This window comes from Ictalurus furcatus, chromosome 23 (assembly GCF_023375685.1).
Source record: "Ictalurus furcatus strain D&B chromosome 23, Billie_1.0, whole genome shotgun sequence".
NCBI classification, from domain to species: domain Eukaryota; kingdom Metazoa; phylum Chordata; class Actinopteri; order Siluriformes; family Ictaluridae; genus Ictalurus; species Ictalurus furcatus.
In genome coordinates this window covers 2,096,685-2,119,392 of record NC_071277.1, presented here as the reverse complement: position 1 = coordinate 2,119,392, position 22,708 = coordinate 2,096,685, and the positions used below count along the sequence as shown (strand labels likewise).

General features: G+C 37.5%; 1 protein-coding gene across 1 annotated transcript in view; it reads right to left on the bottom strand.

Moving 5' to 3' along the window:
* LOC128599390 (contactin-associated protein-like 2) overlaps positions 1-22,708 on the bottom strand; it is a 145,889-nt gene that overhangs the window by 58,381 nt on the left and 64,800 nt on the right. The window contains exons 9-13 of the mRNA XM_053610927.1: positions 16,115-16,264; positions 9,402-9,564; positions 3,980-4,086; positions 2,445-2,564; positions 545-745 (exon numbers count right to left, since the gene is read on the bottom strand). Coding sequence (XP_053466902.1) covers positions 545-745; positions 2,445-2,564; positions 3,980-4,086; positions 9,402-9,564; positions 16,115-16,264 — 741 coding nt within the window. The remainder of the gene's footprint in view (positions 1-544; positions 746-2,444; positions 2,565-3,979; positions 4,087-9,401; positions 9,565-16,114; positions 16,265-22,708) is intronic.

Below are 22,708 nucleotides of genomic sequence, written 5' to 3'. Positions count from 1 at the left end.
TCAGACCACCACATCCATGCTGTGCAGTGAAAACTCAAAAAGCTTTGCAATTTACCATCAACGAGGCCTTTAGATTAGACTGACTGAATATTAAGTTGATCGGATTAAATCTCTTGGAGGAGTATATTAAAGTACGAGGCCTGGAAATGGCAAAATCTGAGCAAGAATTAACAACATGTAAGTGTTATACAGTGCTAAAAAAAATTTAATGGCATACCCCTGGCAGAGCAGCCCCAACGTGCACCTGGGTGCGAGGGCCCGTTCATCTCCGCTTACAGCTTTAATTTTACTTATATTTACTCTTCTGCCTTACTTAATAGCACGTCACTTTTACTCTGCCATTGTCCACCACTGTTTTGATTTACCATATTACATTACACATCATCTCAACCATTCATGTCTAAACATGTACTTATTATTATCTCTAATAAGAGCTTATACTGTCAATGTCTAAATATGAGCCTCATCACTAGCGTTTCAATGCCCAGTGTGCCCAATGTAAATATGCAAATGACAAAGTAACGACTCTGGACTCGTCACTCACCGGGTGTGTTGAGCAGACGTGATGAGCGGCAGATGTAGGCGATGTATTGCTCGCAGTGTTCTGCAGCATCTGTAATGGCTCTGATCTGCTCTGTGGTGGCACTATAGTTTAGATGCAGCACTGTGCGTCTCTCCCTGCTCGAACCTGATACAGTTGTCTGAGCCGGCAGACTGTTCACCACCACCGTCCACACCTTGTCCTCTGTTTTTTGAAATTGGAAAATTAATTTTAATTAAAAAAAAAAAAACTAAAAAAAAAACCTCATAAGATGTTGAAATAATTTATGTGATATTGCATATAGCATTTTTGTATTGCCAGTTAACTGTGTGTTGATTGCCATTCTATTACTTGAACTCCATGTATTTAAGCACTACAGATAAATGGAAATGATTTTAATTAACACTTTTACTTAAAAATATACCAAGATTTTGTTCATTTGCTCTTTAGTCCCAAACTTTGATGATGCATTGTAATTCCCCTCGACTACATGTATTCACTAGCACCTGGAAACTATTAAAATGAACGAAAGACTTCAAACAGAAGGTATCTAAAAGAAAAGTGATATTTTACTGCTCTGGATCGAGTCGGAGCCTCCCCGATCTCAAATCGTAAATATCAAACATGTCGACATCAAACTCTTGATCGGCCTGCCAGAGGCGGGATACCGGCAATAGGTAATGAGAGCGAGCAAGCGTCACCAACCGGGTGTTGCGTGCTTTTAGAGCAGAAACATGGCAGCCACAAACATGCCATGGGAGAGATGACTTTGTGTGTGTTTACAAAGAAACGGCTATCATGTAGGGGATGTTTTGTAAATAAGGTTTTGCTAAGATTGCTATTTTGTGTCTGCTTTTTGGTTTTTTTGCTGTAAAATACAACGCACACCAGGAGAGCCAGCGGACAGTGTCGATCGTGCTGTATATATTTGTTTTTCTTCTGAAGTCACGTTTGATAAAACGCGAGTTTCTGTGAGATCTCGTGTCTGTGAAATCGTTACTACAATCGACAGGTGTGTGTTCTCGCGGTCTGGCCGAATCATCGAGTGTGTGCTTTTGGAGGATTATTATGTTAAAAATCAGTTGGAGCTGTCCTTATGCCTGTGGTCTCCCACGGTTTTAAAATCAGTTAAAATAATAACCAAAAAAAAAATGTCTAGTATGTCCCTGGCATTAAGGGACTGTGTTTTTCTTTAAAATCTCACCATGGGTTTGCTTATGAATAGACAAGCTTGTTGTTTCCTGTAGTCTGCTACCCAGGGTAAAGAATGGGACTGATTTAACCAGGTTTCTATGATGTATATTGTTTAGTCTTTACATGAAAGAGAAAAGAGTACCTTAAATTATCATTGTATTTGTAATTTTGGAAATTATCATTACTGAAAAACCCTTTATGAACTATCCATCAGATCCTATCTTTTGGGAAATGCATCTACCTCTTACACGACCATGGACTTCAGTGCTCATCAACTGAAGGTGGTACCTTCTCAAAGTGTAACCATCTTTTTTTCAGTCTACACATAATGACAGAGCGTTTTCTTCTCTCGTTCATGCAAAGAAAAGTCACATAGTACTACCTAACAAATTTCGACAAGTCTTCCATAAATTCTACAGCATTACTTAAAAAAAAGATTTATGCCACGCGTATGAATGTGTTTTAAAGGCTCTATGTATGTACACAAATAAAGCATTAGGAAAAATGAAGCATTTCCCAAAAACTACCGCATGTATGCTCCTGTCAATTAATTAATGACTACAATCAGATACTGACTCAGTTAATGTGCTGCTGTAATTTTTATACGTTTATAAATATAATTTGCCAAAATGGCCTTGGTGTTTAATGACTGCGGAAATAAAATTGGTTCTCGATAGTGGAATCATTGGGAGGATACTGTGTAAATTACCTGTCATGTTGCAGATGACTCTGAATGGTCCTAGAGGTCCACTGCCATCCGGATCGATCCAGAAGATGTCTGACGTTTTCCCAATGTGCTTATAAGCTTCACACGACTGCTCATAGATAGCTAAAGGGAAAAGAAAATAAGACTGACCGGTCTGTTTAAAACCGGAATTAGCGGTAGTATTACATGTTGTGGTCAGTAAGTGCAAAACACAATAACAATCAAAACACGCAACAACAAATCAGAACACACAACTGCAAAACTACAACTACAACAGCAAACCAAACTAAAGGAAAATGTCAAACATAACAACAGACAAAAAAAACAAACAAACACACACACACACACAACAGCAAACCAAAATGTGACAGCAAAACCAGAACCACATCAATTTTATCTCAAAAGTAAAAGTGTAGGTTCTTATTGAACATCACATGCTTGTTACTGATTGGCTAAAGTGCATGCAAGGTTTGGCGGAACTGAATCATGACCATTTAAGACAGCCAACATATGAGATGTCTCGTCATTGGAAACAAGCAACTAGGAATATGCAATGCATTTCAGGTTAAGACCATCTTAGTGCACAGTTTCATCTCTTTTAAATTATGAAATGATGAAAAGTTTATTCAAGGCAGAGCTGCTTAATGCAATATGTAAAGATTCCTCTTTGTGGACTTTTTTAGACAGCACGAGTCACATAAGTCAACAATCACAAAGAAGCTCAGGTTAGATGTCGAATGATTTAGCTGTAGAGTAGGTGGTGCTGTAAAGAATCCATTCTTCATATAGCCTCGGAATCAACAGAATAAAGAAAGCTTCAAGGTTTGTGCCAGTCGACATTAAAAAGGCTCAAAGAAGAAATTCATTTCAAGCATCCCTGTCTACTTCCTTGTCTGGTTCATGTCAACTTTAAGCCAACATAAGTTTTAGCTATGAATGTAGCTTTTTAAGCACACTTTAAGCAAAAAGTTAACTTTCAAACTACCTAATCAGTGTTTCAAATGCCTCTCTCAGTGATGAGCAGATGAGCCTTACATAGTGTTTATAATTCAAGTTTCAAGAACTTTGCTTGTATACATACAAAGCTTCCTTGGACAATGCAATTCTTAGTTTGTTCAACCAGAATGTTTGCAAATCCAGAATGTACACAGAATTAGAGAACATGGAATCAGAGAAAATAAGGCCCATTAATGCACATAAAAATGGCGACTTTGCAATAGGACAAAGGCACAGGATGGTATAAACAGACAAACTAATTATGGTGTGAACTCCTGGACACAATCAGGAACATAACCTGATAACAGGACAGTCCAGGTGGAGATGAGACTCAAATAAAAACACAGGCACATGGCAATGTACACTGAGCGACCATAATATTAAAGCCAACTGCCAAATATTGTGTAGGTGGCCCTGTATACAAAAAAAAAAAGTCTACTACTTGTTGTGGAGCATGCCAGGTGCTGAGAGGGGAATTTGAAACACATTTCATATGAGTGGCTGAATGGAGTTACTAGAATTACAGGCCTGTTTATACATACAGGAGTGACAGGTAGCTCCGGTGTACCCGATGCCATCACAGGAGCAGCTGAAGGTATCCCAGGTCTGAGTGCACCTTCCTCCATGTTCACAGTGATTGGGCAAACATCTGGAAAGCAGGACAGAGAATCATTAGCATAAAATCAGTCTCACATTAAATACCACTGCAGCTTTGTCCTTCTGTTCAAAGTCACATAGCTTCGCCTTGGGGTAAAGAAGGGCAAATTAGTGTGCATCCATGAGGGACCACCTGCCTTATGATGTGTTTGATATGCTTATTGGAAAACATCATTAGTTTCTGGGCTGAATAATAAGGTAGTGTGAACTGAAAGGCACGTTCATGCCTGGTCTACATTTTTTGTTGGAGTGTGTCTATTTTCAGAATTGATATAAACTACAGTTTCTTTTAGGCACAACATCCTTTAATCAAAGAGTTTCCTTTATGCAAGTTGTACTGGCGTCATTAGCAGTAGAAACACAGACATGAGACAGAAAATTAGCATCAATCATAGTCAATGTGCAGAAATACAGATTCCTAACAGACAATGTCCCTTTGGCATTCTTGGAGACACACTGTGCATATTTTAGCAACAATAGCAGGGTGGTGTGATACAACCCAATACAAAATGGGGATTGTCTGAACGCCCGTGATACAAGTCCGTTTTTGTTATAACTTGCTATCACGTATGTTTTGCCTTTCTTTCACCGATATAAATAAGACACAAGCAATTAATTTACTGAGAAATCAAACGGTGCAAAGTCTCTGTCTGTGGTAGAATACAAGCTGACACACCAGATTCCTTCAATAAAAGTAAAGTAAGCATCTATTTACAGAAAGCTTCATCATATCTACAGTTCTGTATGTCTATGTACAACGTGTTTTTGAATCTGTTTATTAGTAGATTAGATTATGTGGATTGTCCACCATACAAGTCCCTGTGAGTGAAAATCATCTTCATCTAATATATTAGAATGAGATAAGTTGAATTCAGCCAGCACCACTGTCAGAGATGCTGTTATGTAAGGAAGAACCTGCAGTTATACTAAAATAATGCATGCTGCTATGGTGTGATGCATGATGCAAAGTGGACTGTCTTTACCACCGTGAAAAGCACCAGTGGACTGTGTTGACCACCTTGAAAAGTACCACCTTGAAAAGTATTATTTTTGTATAACTGCATTGTCTTGAGTGCGTTATTCTGCATATACAACAGCAACATTATTGTTTTCATCTGTCCCGTGTTTCACCCCTGATCACGTTCGTCATTTAAACCCCTCGTGTCTCTTTGCACATCGCGTAGTAGTAAGTGTATTCTCCTTGTTCTCGGGCTCGATTCATGTTTATTGACTTTGTTTCTCGTTTATCGTTCTGGTTTCTAACCTTGCCTAATTTATGCCTGTTTGTAGATCGCTTCACCCATTGCCTGTTTTGACCATGCGCTTGTATCGTGATTTAGATTTGTCTGCCTGTCTCGTTCTAATAAAGGTCTTTAACTGCACTTGCATCCGTCATAACCTCCATGACGTAAATTACGTGACAGTCTGTCTGCTTCACGACACTATGCAATTACTGTTCACATTAAAGAAAAAAAATCTCCGGCTTAATTATTTTGCTTGCAAAACATTGATATAATTACAGACAAATGTCCAACCTCTGTGGTAAACCTGCAACATCAGCCATGTTTGACACCGACATCAGTGTGCTTTACTCTCTCTAGCATTTCTCGGTGTTGTCCTCCTCCCAAACTTTGAGAATCAATGTGAAATGCATTTCCTACAACATCATACACACAATCAAGGCCGAGTAATCATCGTACTGGCAATGTATTAAAAAGATATTTATCATACATAGATCCTCCATCTTTGTCCCTAGCTAGAAGTTGTAATTAAATAAGATAAAATAATTAAAGGCTTCACTGTGTTTTCTTCCAGATGTAATTAGTCATACAAAAGGTGCTTTAAATTGGCCAAGGGTTCAGAAGTGAAATATGGCAACTCATAGCCCAGTTTTCATAGGATGTTTTCTGAGACTGCTCTTGTCAGTTGTGTGGAAAATTCATTAGCACAGCTGAATGCAGCATGAAAAAGAAAAAAAAATCACTTGTTGGTCTCATGCTTTGTGGGCAGAGTTATGAATATGGAAGTTTGCAAGGACTTTTTTTTTGTTCTGCCACCTTCTCTTGGACGGTGATATATGTTCTGTTGGGACATTATCTGTCAAGAACGTTAGGATTAATTGGGTTAGCGCCCCGACCATCTGCTGCTGGAGCTTTACACCATGAACTCATCCAACACCCACAATGTCTCTGTCACTGAGAGCACACATAGGTGGCCTTGCCACTGATGCAATATAATAAAAACAAAGTTACACACTATGAAGACCGAATTGTCTGCGGCTGTTCTTCCGTTGATAATAAAAGTCATGCCTGGTTTAATCAGGTAAAAAGTCACACTCTGACTCATACCTGTGATGCAGAGGAATGTGTCAGAGTGATGGTGATTCAGAACTATTAAAAAATTCACTTGTTAAATGGTGAAATCCTTTTGGATGACTGATTCCAATAACATAGTTTGCTGTTTGAGGCAAATTCGTTAACGCTGGCCCAATTTGACATTTTTTCATTTAAAAGAGATTTACTCAGAACCTACTATGCGCAATATTCAAATTATAAAAGGAATCTGTGTGTTCATGTTGTGTCTCATGAAGGTTTAGAACTCGATTTCTGACCTATGACTAGGAATAATCAAAGAAAATGTCACCTCTTGTTGGAATTCCCAGTACAACATATGATGTCAAATCAGCAGAGCCACGCAACTTTAACTCCATAATGACTTCATTATATAAGTGTTGAATACAGAAATCAGCACTGGTTACAACTGGTGAGGCAGGACACAAGTGTGTAAACTCAGTGCTATAACAAACCAAAAGGCTCAGACGTAACAATGCAAAAATCATAACACAAAACAGGTCAACACAATCGGGCAACAAACCAATGACAGGGACAAGGACGGAGACGGGACTTTTTTTTATGCTGATCTGCCACTTTCAACTATCTTTAATTATAATGTGTCATTTGAATCCCTCAGTGTTGTAAGACAACACCCCCTCTTGGTTATAATGTATTTAATCTTCTAGCACCTTTCCTCCTATGATTAATCTGGACATAGGTAAACTTTTTGGGGCTTTGTTTAGCAGAAAAGACATCACTGACTATAATTAATAACTTGATAGCTATAAAAAGTGGAATATTAAGGGCATGATCCAAAATGACACTGTGCCATCTTCTCAATTAGCAAACGAGCTGTAAAAGATTTAAAAATTTTGTGCGCACAAAATTTGTTCACATTGAGTCGACATTGGCCAGACGTATGTGTATTATCTGATTATCTGGGTAACTGCAAACTATTATGCCATGATTCTCTCTACAAGATTGACTAGTCATGTTTTTCTTGTTGCAAGTCATGCTGGTGCCAGGTGTAGACTTATCAATTACATGTGATTATCAGAAGACTAAATGGTGTACTACCTCAGTATCGATGTGTGGCCTTGAAAGGGCTGTAGCACATAAACACACACAAACCTCAGTGAAGGAACTGTCGTGAAGGAAGTGTAACAACATTTTCCCTAGACCGAATAAACCTTGTCGATGTGGTTCTGAGCAGGGACTCTGGCAAGGCACCTACACTCTGATTTTTAATGTTCTGTTTAGGTCAAAATGAGCAGTTCCCTGTTTTAAAATAGAACTGGTTTGTATCACTTCCCACACTCACAGCCTGGGATTAAAAACAATGGACCTCATTTATTAAACTGGACACGAATAGATTATTTCGTAAATTATTTGTACAAGCATTTATACATGAAATTTGGTATTCATGAAAGTCCTGTAAATTGGAAAAAAAAAAGAAGAAAAGTTTGGATTCTACTCCTGCTCTGAGGAGCAGGAGTAGAAGATTAATTAAACACATGGATTAAACACACGAGATTAATTAATGTAACCTCAAATTGATCTACATCAAATCATATAATTTGCATGGATTACAGCACTTTTATATTATTGGCATTAATTATTTTATTTTTTTTTTAAATAAAGAAAGCAAGCCAACACAAAACCATACATAAAGACAAAAAAAAAAAAATTAATCATTCAGTTATTACAAAAGAAATGCCGCTGTATAAACAGAGGCCGGGTCAGTCTGTCTGTGCATTCGTAAACAAATGCTTCAGGCAAGGGAAGATTTAGCACTCGTTTATTAATATAAATATTATTAAATATTTTTACTGATATAGAAGTGAGTCAGAATAGCTTCTAATTCTGTCTGACTACCCTCATCACACATTTCATGCTCTCAGCTGTCTGTGCACTTGAATTTTTATGGAGTTTTGTGGGTGTCAGTACATGTAAATGAGCTGTGTCGGTGATCAGCATACAGTGCACACGCAAATACAAAGGAAATCAGCCTTTCCAACATTTTTGAAAATCCAGCACAACATTTATTATATGAAACATTTAAAAAAAAAAAACATTTTCAGAATTCGCTCTATCCTGCTCCTGGGATACAGTCCTGCTCCTGGGTACAGGAAGATTTGACATTAGATAGCCACTATAGACAGGTTTTGGGCTACGGCAGGAAAATCCATTTAGAAAGTATTTTTTCTACAAGCAACAAATCACACTGTAAAGTAGAAGGATGTTATGAAAATGTTACAAATAAATACATGTTTCTGGTTAAATGCAGTGTTGGTTTTATATATATATCATATGCTTTCTATATGCAATGTATGCTATTATAAGTAAAGAACTTTATTAAACATTCATTTATTTCATTCTAACCAGTTTCCAACTAAAAAGGGGGCATAGGAGAGGTAATGTAACAATATTAAATTTATTCAGAACAAACCAAAATAAATAAACAAATAAACTGTCTCTAATCCCTGTTTACAACCAACATTCAACCTCACCATTAGCCCCAGATTATCGGTTTCAGATAGCACCTGGTAGCTAAACTTCTATTAATACCTTTCTATACTTAAACAACTTGTAAGCTATTGGATTTGTTTTCATGTACTCTACTACCTGTTTTCTTGTTTGTTTGATTTTTGTCTCTGATTCTGTGTTCTTTGCTGGCTGTGATTTGGCTTTGTTTGAGCACTGAAGTGATTCTGATTTCTGCACTTTGTTCTTGTACGTGGATAAAGATGAGGTTTACTCTTAGTAAAAAGGGTTCTTCAGATGTTTGCTTTCAACAGTTCAAAAAGTTCAAAGAGGATACCCTTTGTTGTAGGGTTTTACATACTGTAACGCCTTTAAGAATTTCTCCAAAAGTGCCGAATGAAAGAATCTTTTAGAACACTAGCTGGAATTTTTATTTTCTACAGCACAGAAGGTATAGTGTGGAGGGCGGGTATGTGCTCAAGATTATTACCTGTCTATAATGGCACACATATCCAGACTGACATTCTCAAAAGCGCCGATCATGCCACGCTCCACTTCAGATATGTCGGCTAGTTGATCGTCCACCTGGATGAGTTGCATGCATCCCTGAAATGAGCGCTGTGAAGGAGACGCAAGTGTCCGAAGGAAATAACCTGTACACAGAACAGCAATGGACAAGAATCAGAATCATTACAATTGATTTTTCAATGTAATTAAAAACCTGATCCGTTTTCAAAAAGGTAACAATCTGCTCAGTTCAGAAACTCTGGGGGATGTGCATTTTAGTCATTTTGACTTGATATGCATAAGAAGAAAAAACTTCTAACAGGAGTCGATATTGCCAATATATTGATGCATTAATTGCCCAAGTTGTAATTATTACATTAATCTATGCAAAATGTCTTTAGTTAACAATATGGCTTCCATCCTTATTATTGGCAGCTTATAAAATAGTACTTAATGCTTTGCACAATGAACTAGAAGTATCTCATGTTCTGCAGCACCTCCAGTCAAGCTCCTATAGGAACTTGTCGGGTTTTCAGTCATACTATCTTTAAATAACCCTGCCACTTTGTGAAGGCTTGATATAACTAAAGAATGATACATTTGTTCTCAAATAACTCTTGCTCTGAAGTTCAATCAATTATCCCCACTTTTTTCCTCTGGCTTCACATGAAATTTAGCTAAAATTCAAATAAGGACAGATATTTTGAAAGTATAGCAAAATGTCTGTCTGGAGGCACCAGCAGGATACTGGTGGATACAACATACTGGTAGCAAGTACGACAGGTAATCCTTTATTGCTGTTATCTCTTTAAGCTTCCCTCACCTATCTGTTAATATAGAGATGTTTAAAGAAGAGCAAAACCAAGCATTCCATAATATTCAAATATCTTGAAATATTTCTCTTTATGTGTATTGAAGGTCGGTGGTCCAAGCCCCAGCGCTGCCACGCTGCCACTGTTGGGCCCTTGAGCCGGCTGGCACACAAATGATTGCAGTGGATTCCAAATTGATCGTTTGAGCCAAATTTGAAAAGACAGTACATTAACATGATTATCATGACTAGGACTACTTATGACTATTGACCCCAGTACTGTATATTAACAATATTTTGGACGTTTATTTTAGATGTTTATTTAAAATTGGAACTTCTTCTCATTTGCATATTATACTATTAGCCCTAAATATTACTGTTGAGAACATTTTCTCTTAATATTTTCTGCTTTAACAGTATTCTGATCGCCGGCAAGAAGACGGTGTAGACATAATTGAAAAACCCTTCTCTCAGCCCTACACTTTCATGAGAAGCACCAGAGGGAGGAAAACATGATGTTCTAAAAGTTATCTAGACCATCTTTTGTCTGTCTGACATGTTTTTCTGGGTGTCTGGCTGCCTAAGCAGTACAGAGATCGAGGAATATACGACAAGGGAAAGAACGTCCCAGTTGTAGCAACATGATAGGGAACAGCTCTCCAAAGGAGGAAAGCGTGAAATTGTAGAAATAAAGTAGCATCTGATAAGGAAGGAAAGCATCTGAATGTCTTTTACACTGGGTGTCTTTTTGAAACAAAGCCAAGGGGATACAGGTAGTCAGTAAAGACCTGAAGGCGGATACAGGCTCTTGTTAGCTTTTTTTTTTTTGGATAAATATGCTATTACTGGCTGACGTTTTAAACCCATTCACATATCTAAATATATTATTGAGCAGGAAGACAGCAATGACAAGTAAAGTACGTGTTTGTGTGTTGGTGTGATTCTGAGGGACATTTACTGGAAACTGGGGAATAACTGTGGTTAGATTTATGAGTACCTGTGTCCTCTATGTATAAATTTATGCCCAGATTCATTCATGGCATTTTCTTGGGAATGCCGCATTATGAAACCAATATTTCAATAATGTTACCAACCAATTGTTATCAATACAGCCAACACAGATGTTCACCATGTTTTATTTCTTCTTCTACCTTTCCTCTTTCTACTGAATGAGTACTGGAGCTGTATGCTAGTCTCTGCAGAGGAACACTGAAGCTTTGCCTCAAATATTTGTTATATTTGATGTTTTTTTTTATATATATATGTGTTATATGTTGTTATATACAGCCCCAATTCCAAAAAATCTGTGTAAAATGTAAATAAAAAACAGAATGCAATGGTTTGCAAATCTCCTAAACCCATATGTTATTCACAATGTTAAAGGAAACATATCAAATGTTTAAACTGAGGAAATGTACCATTTTATGAAAAAAAAAATAAGGTAATTTTGAATTAGATGGTCGCAACACGTCTCAAGTTGGGACGGTGCAACAAAAGGCTGGAAAAGTAAGCGTTACTAAAAAGAAACAGCTGGAGGAACGTTTTCCAACTAATTAGGTTAATTGGCAACAGGGCAGTAACATGATCGCGTATAAAAAGAGCATATTAGAGAGGCAGAGTCTCTCAGAAGTAAAGATGGGATGGAATCTGGATGGATTAATAAAAGCCTGTTAAATTAAAATAATAATGTAGAGTTTTGGTGTCCTTCACCATTACGTATAAGAGGAATTATAAGTATTGATTACTAGTGAATAAAGAAAATGTATTTACAATATTTAACAACTGAGAAGATGATCCTCTTTATTTTTCCCCTACTAAAGCAGCTATAATGTGACAGATAAATGCCATCACCTACTTAAAGGTTTTTGCTGTGCTTTTGAGCATCTATACAGAGTGAGCATGATGCAGTTTAAATAAACACAACTTTGGAATGCTGTCTGAAAAATTGCAGTATGCAGAAGATTTTAATGCTTTTCTGTTGGAACTCTTAGCAATAACAACATTGCAATCATTGGAAAAAATGGTTCTTTGGAATGATCACAGTTCTAGGTAGAATTGTAAAATTCATTCACACTTTATGTAACCGATGACAGCTGGAATTTAGCTGACCTATATAATTAACTAATAATAATAATAATAATAATAATAATAATAATAATAATAATAAACTATATAATTACAGCTGGCCTATATAATCAATAACCCTTTACCATATTTCTATGTAGATCTTTGGTTATATCAATAAGTGGTTCTACTTAAAAAAAAAAAAAATTCTTCTGTTTTCAAACATAGAATGCTAATGCCTAAGAGGTTTTATGCAGGTGCTAATGTGTTACGCCAGTTGAATGTGGGATGTCACATCTTCTAGAAGAAATAGTTTATTTTAATCCAAAGTTAAACAAATACAATGTAGTTAATGTATTTAATTTTCACTCTTGACTGTGTCCTCGGTTTATAGATAAGGCTGGAATTCACCATTAACGTATGCTGAGCAAGAGATTTAAAACTTTTGTCCTTCCCTTGTTTTATACAACATTGTAAAACTCCGTAGCAATCAACTATAAAGGCATAAAGTATATAAGTTACACTGCCAAACCTAAATCCATGAAAGACATTCATGGATAAACACAATCTGCTCCAAGTCAAACTGACAGTGATGGGAGTGATGGGGCTTTATCTTTTACAAACACCTGTTTATGTTCTCACATGTTTGTGTATTTAACGCCATACTGATAAAGATAATATCCACACCAAATGGACAAATATGATACTCCACTACAGCAGCACTATAATAAATATTATATTTATGATTCTATAGTACTCACCCAACACATGAAATGTCAATAGGGATGAGTTCTCAGTAAAACTGGGCTTTATGAGAGGCATAATCCAGGCCGAGTGATTCAAAAGTCACATAAAACTCATTCCAGCATGTGCAAATGGCCTTGAAGTGACCGCTCGCCATTTAAATACTTACCCAGCCAACACCAAACAAACAGACCATATTTAATCATTAGTCCAGAGAGAGGACTTAGGCAATAGCCAATATGTTGTGTTGATGAAAATGGTGTGGGAACGGATAAAATGGATCACTGACAGTACAGGTTGCAGATGAGTTACAGCAGTAATGGCTTTTTCCAGCCTAGCCTGGTGATTTGTGCCTTTGACCTTGATGTCACTGAGGCTCTAATTAGACAGGGCCCTGGAATTGATGCTAATGCCCAATTAAATCTATTGTGCTCTTGCCCATGTCTCCAAATTAGTCTCTTAGTATCAACAGAATTAATTAGACTGCTGTTTAGCTGTACTAGCAAAGCACTGGGACAAACTAATGTCCAGGACCTTTAATCTTTGCAATAAGACATGCCTTTTTCATGAAAAAGGATGAACCAAGGATCAGTAGGGGCTACCACTGGACATCATATTTATGTGTAATCAGAGAATTTTTATATATTTAATTGAATGAACTCGGACATACAGTGGGTCCATAAAGTCCATAAATAAAGTTATGTGTAATAAATTGGAATGACACAAGAAAAAAGTATTGAACACGCTAAGAAAAAGCAGTTCTCCAAGGCAAGGTAAGACAAGGAACCAGCTGAAATCCGTAAGTAATTATACCTCCTATCTGTGCAAATTAATATCAGCCGGTTTAGTAAGTTGATGGTCTATAAAAAGGCTTTTCGTTACCAAGGTGTCACACAAGAAACATCTCATGATGGGTAAAAGCAAAGAGCTCTCCCAAGACCTTCACAACCTTATTGTTGCAAAACATATTGATGGAATCGGATACAGACGTATTTCAAAACTTCTGAAACCTCCAGAAAGCAGCATTGGGGCCGTTATCCGCAAGTAACCTCACTTCGTCATCAACCGGCAATGCACATAAGCTCCTCACTCGGAAAGTGCTCCAGAAACACTTGGAGGCAGCAGGTGTCATCGTCACAGAGAAAACAATAGGCAATGCACTCCACTGTTCACGCTCACCCGGCAAGACTCCATTACTAAAGAAAAGGCATGTCGAAGCTTGTTTAAAGTTTGCTACAACTCATTCGGACAAGCCTATGAAATACTGGGAGAGTGTAGTCTGGACAGACGAGAGAAAAATTGAACTTTTTGTCTGTCATACTACACACCATGTTTGGAGAAGAAATGGCACTGCACATCACCCTAAAAACACTACACCAACAGTGAAGTTTGGAGGTGAAAGCATCATGGTGTGGGGCTGTTTTTCATCACATGGTACTGGCAGACTTCATATAACTGAAGGAACGATGAATGGAGCCCTTTACCGGGAGATTCTTGAGAAGAATCTGCTGCCATCCACCAGGATGATGAAGATGAGACGTGGGTGGAGCTTCCAGCAGGACAACGATCCAAAGAATACAGCAAAGGAAACTCTCAATTGGTTTCAGAAAAAAAATCAAGCTGTTAGAATGACCCAGTCCATCACCTGACTTCAATCCAACTGAACAAGTTTTAAAGACAATATGTTCAGAAGAATGGGCCAAAATCACACCTGAATACCGCGGCCCATTAATTTCTTCATACAGGAAGCATCTTGAAGCTGTCATTACAAACAAAGGCTTCTCCACTAAGTATTAAATACATTTCAGTTAGCGTGTTCAATACCTTTTTGGTATTGGAATACATTTAGTTTCATTTCTAGTGCCAGGAAAGAAAAAAATATATATTTTAAACATATTAGACAGCACAGGTGCATCAGCCCTAGGCTAAGGATGGACAATCCATATAACAATGACTGTGTACAGTTGAGAATTGTGAATTTTGATCTTGTTCATGGAGCTGTTGTGTGTAAATGTCTTGGGAGGACTGGGTGGGTGGAGAGGCTGCACCTCTATTCTCATTTATGCCTTCATGAAGATGAGTGTGAGTGATAAACCTGTCAGAGTGTCTATCCTTTAACATTAACCGGCAGCTCTGCCCATTGTGCCACACACTGCCATGGAGATGGACTGCCATTTTCACTTAGCGTACCTGCTTTATTCCAACACACTGGACAGTGGTTTGAATTGGACAAATGGCTAGGTCTGTGGATACAGTGCAACTACATATGAATCCATGAGTAGGGTAATAGTATGTGAATGTAGTCTGACCCCAGGTTAATATCACAAAAGATCCAAATAATAGGTAATCAGATTTATTAATCACACTGATTATATTAGACACTGTCAGTATGGCTAACAACCAAGTGCTCTGTAAGTCAATATAACTAAATTATAACGAGTAGCAGCATTTTAATAAGAAGTTGTAATTAGAATGAACCCTCTCTCTCTCACCCTAACCATTCATAAATTTATGAGACCATTTGAGACCCTGACCTTCACGCTAACCCTGTCCATTCTTTGGTTTATATATAATTTGTTTGACATTTATTCAGATACCCAGATTCTATTAGCTATTATAGCTAAAGCGAGGCCTCAAAACAAAACAAAAAAATCTGTTCAAGCTATCATCTCAGACACTGTGACTCAAACTTTATGGTTTACTTAAGCAGACCATCACTTCCCTGAGATTTATTTGAGAGTAAATAAGTTACAAAAGTGCATTTAAATTAAGATTACATTTCAGATGCACAAGGTTTCTTTAGGAAACCATCTCAATGCATGTTTGAGAGCTCAGAAACCTTTTACCTCCTTTATAGTGCAGATTTCATAAGCCTTTAAGTAAAACTGAAGTAAAAAGGCAGGCCTTTGTGCACTGAAACCAGTTCCCACAGGACGCTATTAAACATGTGAAACCCTTTTCTCACGATACATTGAGCACATACAATTCAGTTTTTCTAAAGCCATGCAAACACCCATTTTCCACCCATTTTGCTGTGAGATCAAGTCAAGATATTGTTTTCAATTTTCAAGGCTGACCTCCAAAATGATACATTCCTCCAGTGGTAATGTGAATGACTGCATTGGACCTCACAGCTGAGGATTCATCTCCATCTATGGTGAGCATGGCAAAGTTCTCTTTGGCCAAGAAACGAACATCATGCCATTCTCCATCGTTCAGCCCTGAACCTGTAATTAGATAAACAGAGATATTTGAGACACGAGAATGAATATTACAGGTTTGACTTAAACTGTCAGAGACCTAGTACACTGTTTACCTGAATATGAGAAAGAAATCCTAGCACTATGTATGATTTTGACCATATTTAAGCAACGATAAATGGAGAGGTATTAATGAATGAAGACATTTCTGAGAAGAAATTAAGAAATCTCTGAAAAATTTCTGTATATCATTTATTACTGACACAATGCTAGACATGGAATTAGGCCACTAATGCAAAAAGGCTTAATAAAAACACAAACAAATACAGATAAAGCGAATGAGAGCAATCAATCAAGAATAAGTAAATATACAACACATACAATAATTAAATAGTTCTTGTTTAATGAGATTATTTCTTGTACTCAGGGGAGTACAGAGTGTCAAGTCATGTAGATTAGCGATAATTGTCATGTAGCCATTTCAAAATTCAGAACATCAAAATCTCTATTAGTAACATCTACTAGACTACATATGAGCACATTCTAATCTCAAACTTTTTAAAAATGTATTTTAAACTTTTTAAAATGTTTAAATTGCATCCCATCAGTCAAGGCAATTGTTAACTGTATTATTTATACATTTGATCAGTTCACTACAAGGATTTACTATACGGTGTTATGGATCTTTGCCAGAAAAGTATCAGACACATTCACACAATTGAAGGACCACACACACACTTTGTGCATAACGTAATCCAAAATAATCACAGCTTTATTCCAGTATAGACCTGCTGGGTCTCTCTAATAGCCATATACCGTACTAGGTTCAGACAACAAAAGGCCATTAAACGGGTCAATATGAGGAAGAGCAGCCAAATACAAGACACTTTGAATGTCAGTCACATATGAAAGCTTATCTGAAAGACTCAAAGCTCATGTTACCAGCCTCTATAATTTATAACTATAGCCACTGTCATGATGTCTTATCAAAGGAATGTGTTATTTATTTCTGAATCATTGCATTGACTGAAAGCCATCAGAACAAAATAACAAACCCTGCTTGTTTGATGAAATATTAAGGGTGCAACAATATGGTGTTATATTGATTGATATGAAAGCACAAATATGTTTGCATATTGAAAAATACATTCAACAGACTGCATAATAAAATATACTATTTATCAGAAAATACAGCTTATATTACATGAGGTGTAATAAAGATTTAAACTTAATAATGCCTACACTCACTCCTCTGAAAAAGTGGCTTATTCTTTATTTCACATCAGCAGAGGCTACAAGGGTTTAAAAAAAAAAAAAAACCCTCACACTTCTCCTAAGCACACTGTGTTTCATGAGCTAATACAGTATGAAACTAGCATACTAGTGTACTTGCTTGAGAAAAAACAACAGTGGCTTTGGCCAGCACCAAATCTTTAAGGGAGTACTTTCAATTCTTGGTAAGTTACGACAGTGGCCAGCGAGTTGTGGACCAAAATGTTACAGTGTGCCAAATCCACCACATATGTACGTAATACAGCAATGCTAATACTACAGACACAACCATACACCTGTGCTAAAATCACCCTCTTAAACTAGACAAAATATGAAGCAACATACACAGACCTACACATGCACAGCAAACTCTCTTCTTCATTCAGACAGCCTGGGCTAAAACATCACTGTGGTGATTGGGAAGTTCATATACAGTAGTGGAGAACCCATGATTCAAAAACACATCTAGGGTTGCAGTGAGCTATGAGAGCACTACTAACGAACAGCAGATTGGGAAAAGCCCCATGCTTCTGATATCCCCCCCTTGTAAGTTTAATTTTGTTAAATTATAATGCACAGCTTTTATTTTGTTATATATTTCTAAGAGTCTGAATGGATCAATCAAACACTGTTATTAAATTTCAGTCATTTTATAGTGTTGAACCTTTAATCATTTGAAAAGGGAAACCTTATAAAACCTCTTAGCTGGTTTCTCCTTTACAACATCAGGAGAAAAAAAAAAATCTGCACACACACTGGCTCTTATACGTCTACTCTGCGCACTTTAATTCTCTAGAGCTCAATTAAAAATTTTTATATGATAGCACTACTTGTATTGTTCTCCGCTTGATATATCACATTGCTTGTATTTCCTCATTTGTAAGTCGCTAAAGTGTCGGCTAAATGAATAAATGTAAATGTAGGAGGATTCGAGGTCACTCAGGTGCTTGTTCAGTCCTTTGACATTTTGAGACTGGACTACTGCAACTTGATCAGAATGCAACCGATCCAGAATGCAGCTACATGACTTCCCAAGTTCTCCCTCACCACCCCATTGCTCACTCTTACTGGTTTCCTGTAGCTGCTCGTAAAACACTGGTGCTCAACTACAAAGCCAAAAATGGTCGAGCACCCAGCTACCTTAAAGCACTTGTCACATAACGTGCTGCACCACATTCCTGCTAATCCTCTAGCACTGTTTGGTTGTACTCACCATCTTTCAGGGTACAAGGAAGGTATGTATCAAAGCTCTTCTCTGCTCTGGCTTCTAGGTTGTGGAATTAACATCCCCTAGATTTCTGAACATCTGTGTCACTGGCCATCTTCAAATGATGACTACAGGCCTACATCTTCACAAAGTTCTTAAATTAGCACTTTGTTATGAAATAAATTAAATCCGTGTCTTGGGTTTTTTTTCCCCCATACTATTCTAACCTCCCCAACAGGGTTTTTAGACTGTGTTAGACCATTGATAGTACTCTTGGTCCCTGACCTATTATTAAGAGGATGTATTTATTGATAGAGACTTCAAACCACTTCTGTAAGTCACTCTGTACATGGGCATCTGCCAAATGCCATAAATTTAAATGTAAAAAAATATATTATTATTATTATTATTATTATTATTATTAATATTCACACTGCTACAGTTGAAAAATATATCTGACATCTGTGGTTCTAAGGGACAGCGTTCAGCCTTTCATTGTCTCTATCCATCTATCTGTCCAAGTCTGTGTTTTGCGATTCATGACAGTGTTACAGCTGTCAAAGGCTGCTCTCTGAAGTGAGGGATATGAGAACAAAAATATTTTACAGCTTTTGGGCAGAATATTTTGTGTCCAAATTCTAGTCTACTGCAAGCCCATTCTGAAAGAAATGATTTCTAAGGCACTTCACACCAAAAGAGCACAAAGTTTATGAGAATGAAATGTGATTTCTGTGGGATATTGTGACTGGTTGAGTGTGCAGTGAGCTAGCATTAGCAATCACACACACTTATAAAAGTAAAATAAAAAAAAAAAGCAGCAATATTACAGTCCATGCTGAGAGCCAGAACAATAAGCTACAATAGTCTGGAGGTTCATACGCTTAGTTTTTATTGACCTCCTATACATACCAGCCTCCAGGATCACAGTGGAACACAACACAATACAGATACATCATACACACCAGTGCAAAGAGTATAAGTGTACCACAGCACATATACTAAGACATTATGAGATACTATACAGTGCACACTAACTGCAACTCATTACAATTTGGCAGTGTGAAAGTGCACACCACCTCACCCACTCCATTTCCCCATTGGAGACTCTGCGAAGACTTTCTACTGTCTTGGGTTAATTTGGATTAATTCGCAGATGTGAGGTTTAAACTCTGAGGATCATCACTACTCTACATGTGCCTTCTCCAAGCTTCCTTCAACTACTGAGGTCTATAAACCCATGTGCTAAGAAAGTAGTCTACTATAATGCAACCAGTGTGATTATAGATTTAGATATTGGGTAAAGCACAACCATCATCTAAAGGGCCTTTCACACTGAGCGTGATTAAGCAATGCAAATGTATGATGCGATGACTCTCTTGAATCGAAACAATAGATCCCTATGGAACTATTCACACTGGGCGTGATCATTTTTATGTCATTTGATAGTTCTTAGTGTCACCTTTCATTAGTGGCCAAAATTATGAGAAAAATCAAGAGTAGTAGCCTTTTTATCCTAGGTATGTGTACATGGTTACCAAGGGCCCTTTGGAGTCTCCAAAAGGTGGTTTTGGTAAAATGCATGGACATACCCTTAGAAAAACATGTAAAATATAAATTTTCTTTGGTATTGCTATCAAATTTGGACTTGGACTAGGAAAGGCTTCATGCTGTGGTCCAATTGTGTTTTCCAGCTAATAGCTCCCAGCTGTAATCATCTGCAAGAATCTGTATGAAAAAAAAAAAACAGCCAGAAAAAAACCTTCTATTTCAGTGTGTTCAAACTTCTATTACTCAATACCAGTAGCAGTGATTCTGACTCCTGGGGAAAAATCATCAGAGTGTCACCTTTCAAAAGAGACCAAATCATGCATGTACTCGAAATGGTTCAGGGACAGCTTTGATTTTTCTTTGGGAACGCCTCGGGTAGGTGTTTTTGGCTCATTTTACAGGAGCTTTAAGAGCATGGAGAAAATAGATGAAAATGTAAAAACTAAACAGTATCTAAACACTGAATTCCTGACACTTGAATAACTGAAATAAATAACTGTCTATAAAAGTTGTCTTTTAGATGCCTAAAGTAAGTTACAGGCAAATATTAGTGCAGATATACAGGGCTGTGACACTGCAATTTCATTGCATTTTTTATTTTTGTCACATCCACCTCTGCAATGCCCCCTTCGACCCTATTTCCCAATGAAACCTATCCCTGCTCACAGTCACTGAACATTTGATCATGCACACCTGTTCACGATCACACAGGCTCCTTTAAATAACCTGACCTAAATAAATAATCTTTGCGAATTCTCACACTGGCATTGTGCTTTTCCCATTCACATGTTTTGTCCTCTGCTTTTTTATTGTTTACCCATTTGCCCAGTCTAGGTCATGCCTGTTTGCTGATCACCTACCCTCTTGCCTATGCCTTATGTGGAATATTTCTTAGAGCATTGCCCTTTTAAAAAAAAATAAAAATAAACACACAAATCCTGCACTTGGGTTCATCCTTTTGTCTACATGACAATTGTTCAAGAGATAAATTCTTGATAGATTACAATACCAATATTAAATCCATTTTTGGAGTCGGGGGATGCAGTTCCTTCTATAATCTTCCAGAAACAACACCTATATAATCCACCAAATTACATCCACTATATGGCCAAAAGTATTTAGATACCTGAGCATCACAGCCATATGTGGGCCTTTATGCAAAGGGATTAGTGCAGCACACAGCGTGCTAACTTTCTTTGTGTAGCTTGCCATAGCAACGATTCAGCCCGGAAGTTCTAGGAGACTCTTCCAGGGTAGAGCTGAACTGCGCATGCGTCTTCAGCCGACACCATATTGTAAACAAATTCTCAGGCTTTGCTAAGCTAATGCGAAGCATTGTTTACATCGAGGCCTATGCTAAAACCAGTAGCCTCGAAGGCTACTGGTTAGCGATTAGCAGTTAATGATTAGCATGTTGTGCTTTACAGCAGTTACAGTAGATACAGCTAATGTTTTGGACACTGCTAAAGCGATTAATACTTACACGCACTTCCTTGTTTCATTTATTTTCTCCTTTTTTACTATTTTCCATCATTTTTCTAGAAACACTTACCCACAATAACTTATTGTATTAATTTGAATAAAGCTATTAAATATTTAACTAAAACATAATTTCTTCTGATTTTTGAATTTCTTTCTAGTCTCTCTTATTAAACAGGACAAGTTTCTTTCATCAAGAAAATTGTTGTTTTCACCTTTAGTTGTTTGTATTGACTTGTGTTGCAGGAAGAAAGACTCCACCCACTAGTCATTCTCCCTCAGTGAGACCACAAGTCGTCAACACACTCCACTAGAGGGTCACAAACACAATCACGAAAACAACACAATGCAGTCCCACTACACCTAGGCTCCCATACATTATAAAGATCTGTGTAAGTCTCTCCTATGCCATGCTCCCCCACAGCATGCCAATATGCCTCAGATAATAGACCCCATCACCCACTGGGAAGACTTAGAGGCATGGCTGAGCAGTGAGACAGACCACCTCACACCCAAGGTCTTTGAACTGTTGTTTTTAGTAATAATAATTCTGATTCTAAGAAGATTCCTGACCCATGGTCAGCGACAGAGCTCCAGCCATTAGGAGCTAAACCAAATAACCGGTTCCCTAAACCTCGTCCTTCTAGCCCAGCTGAAACTAAGTGACAAGCACCTCACCTACCTTCAAGAGGAGATGACACGTGCCAAAAGACACATAGACATTGCAGAAATTGCAATGCTCCAAGAAATGCTAGCTACCCAGAAGGAAAAGGATGAAGCTATAGCTGCCAAGAGGGACCTAGCAGACAACCTCCAATACGCATTACACTACTGTACATAACTAATTAGGTCCAGATCAAATGTGCTCTTTTACGCCTTTTAACACTTCAGCATCTACAATTAAACTATTCATTATGCATTTCTATTAGACTCAGTGCTGTTATCCGGTATTTTAATCTGAAATA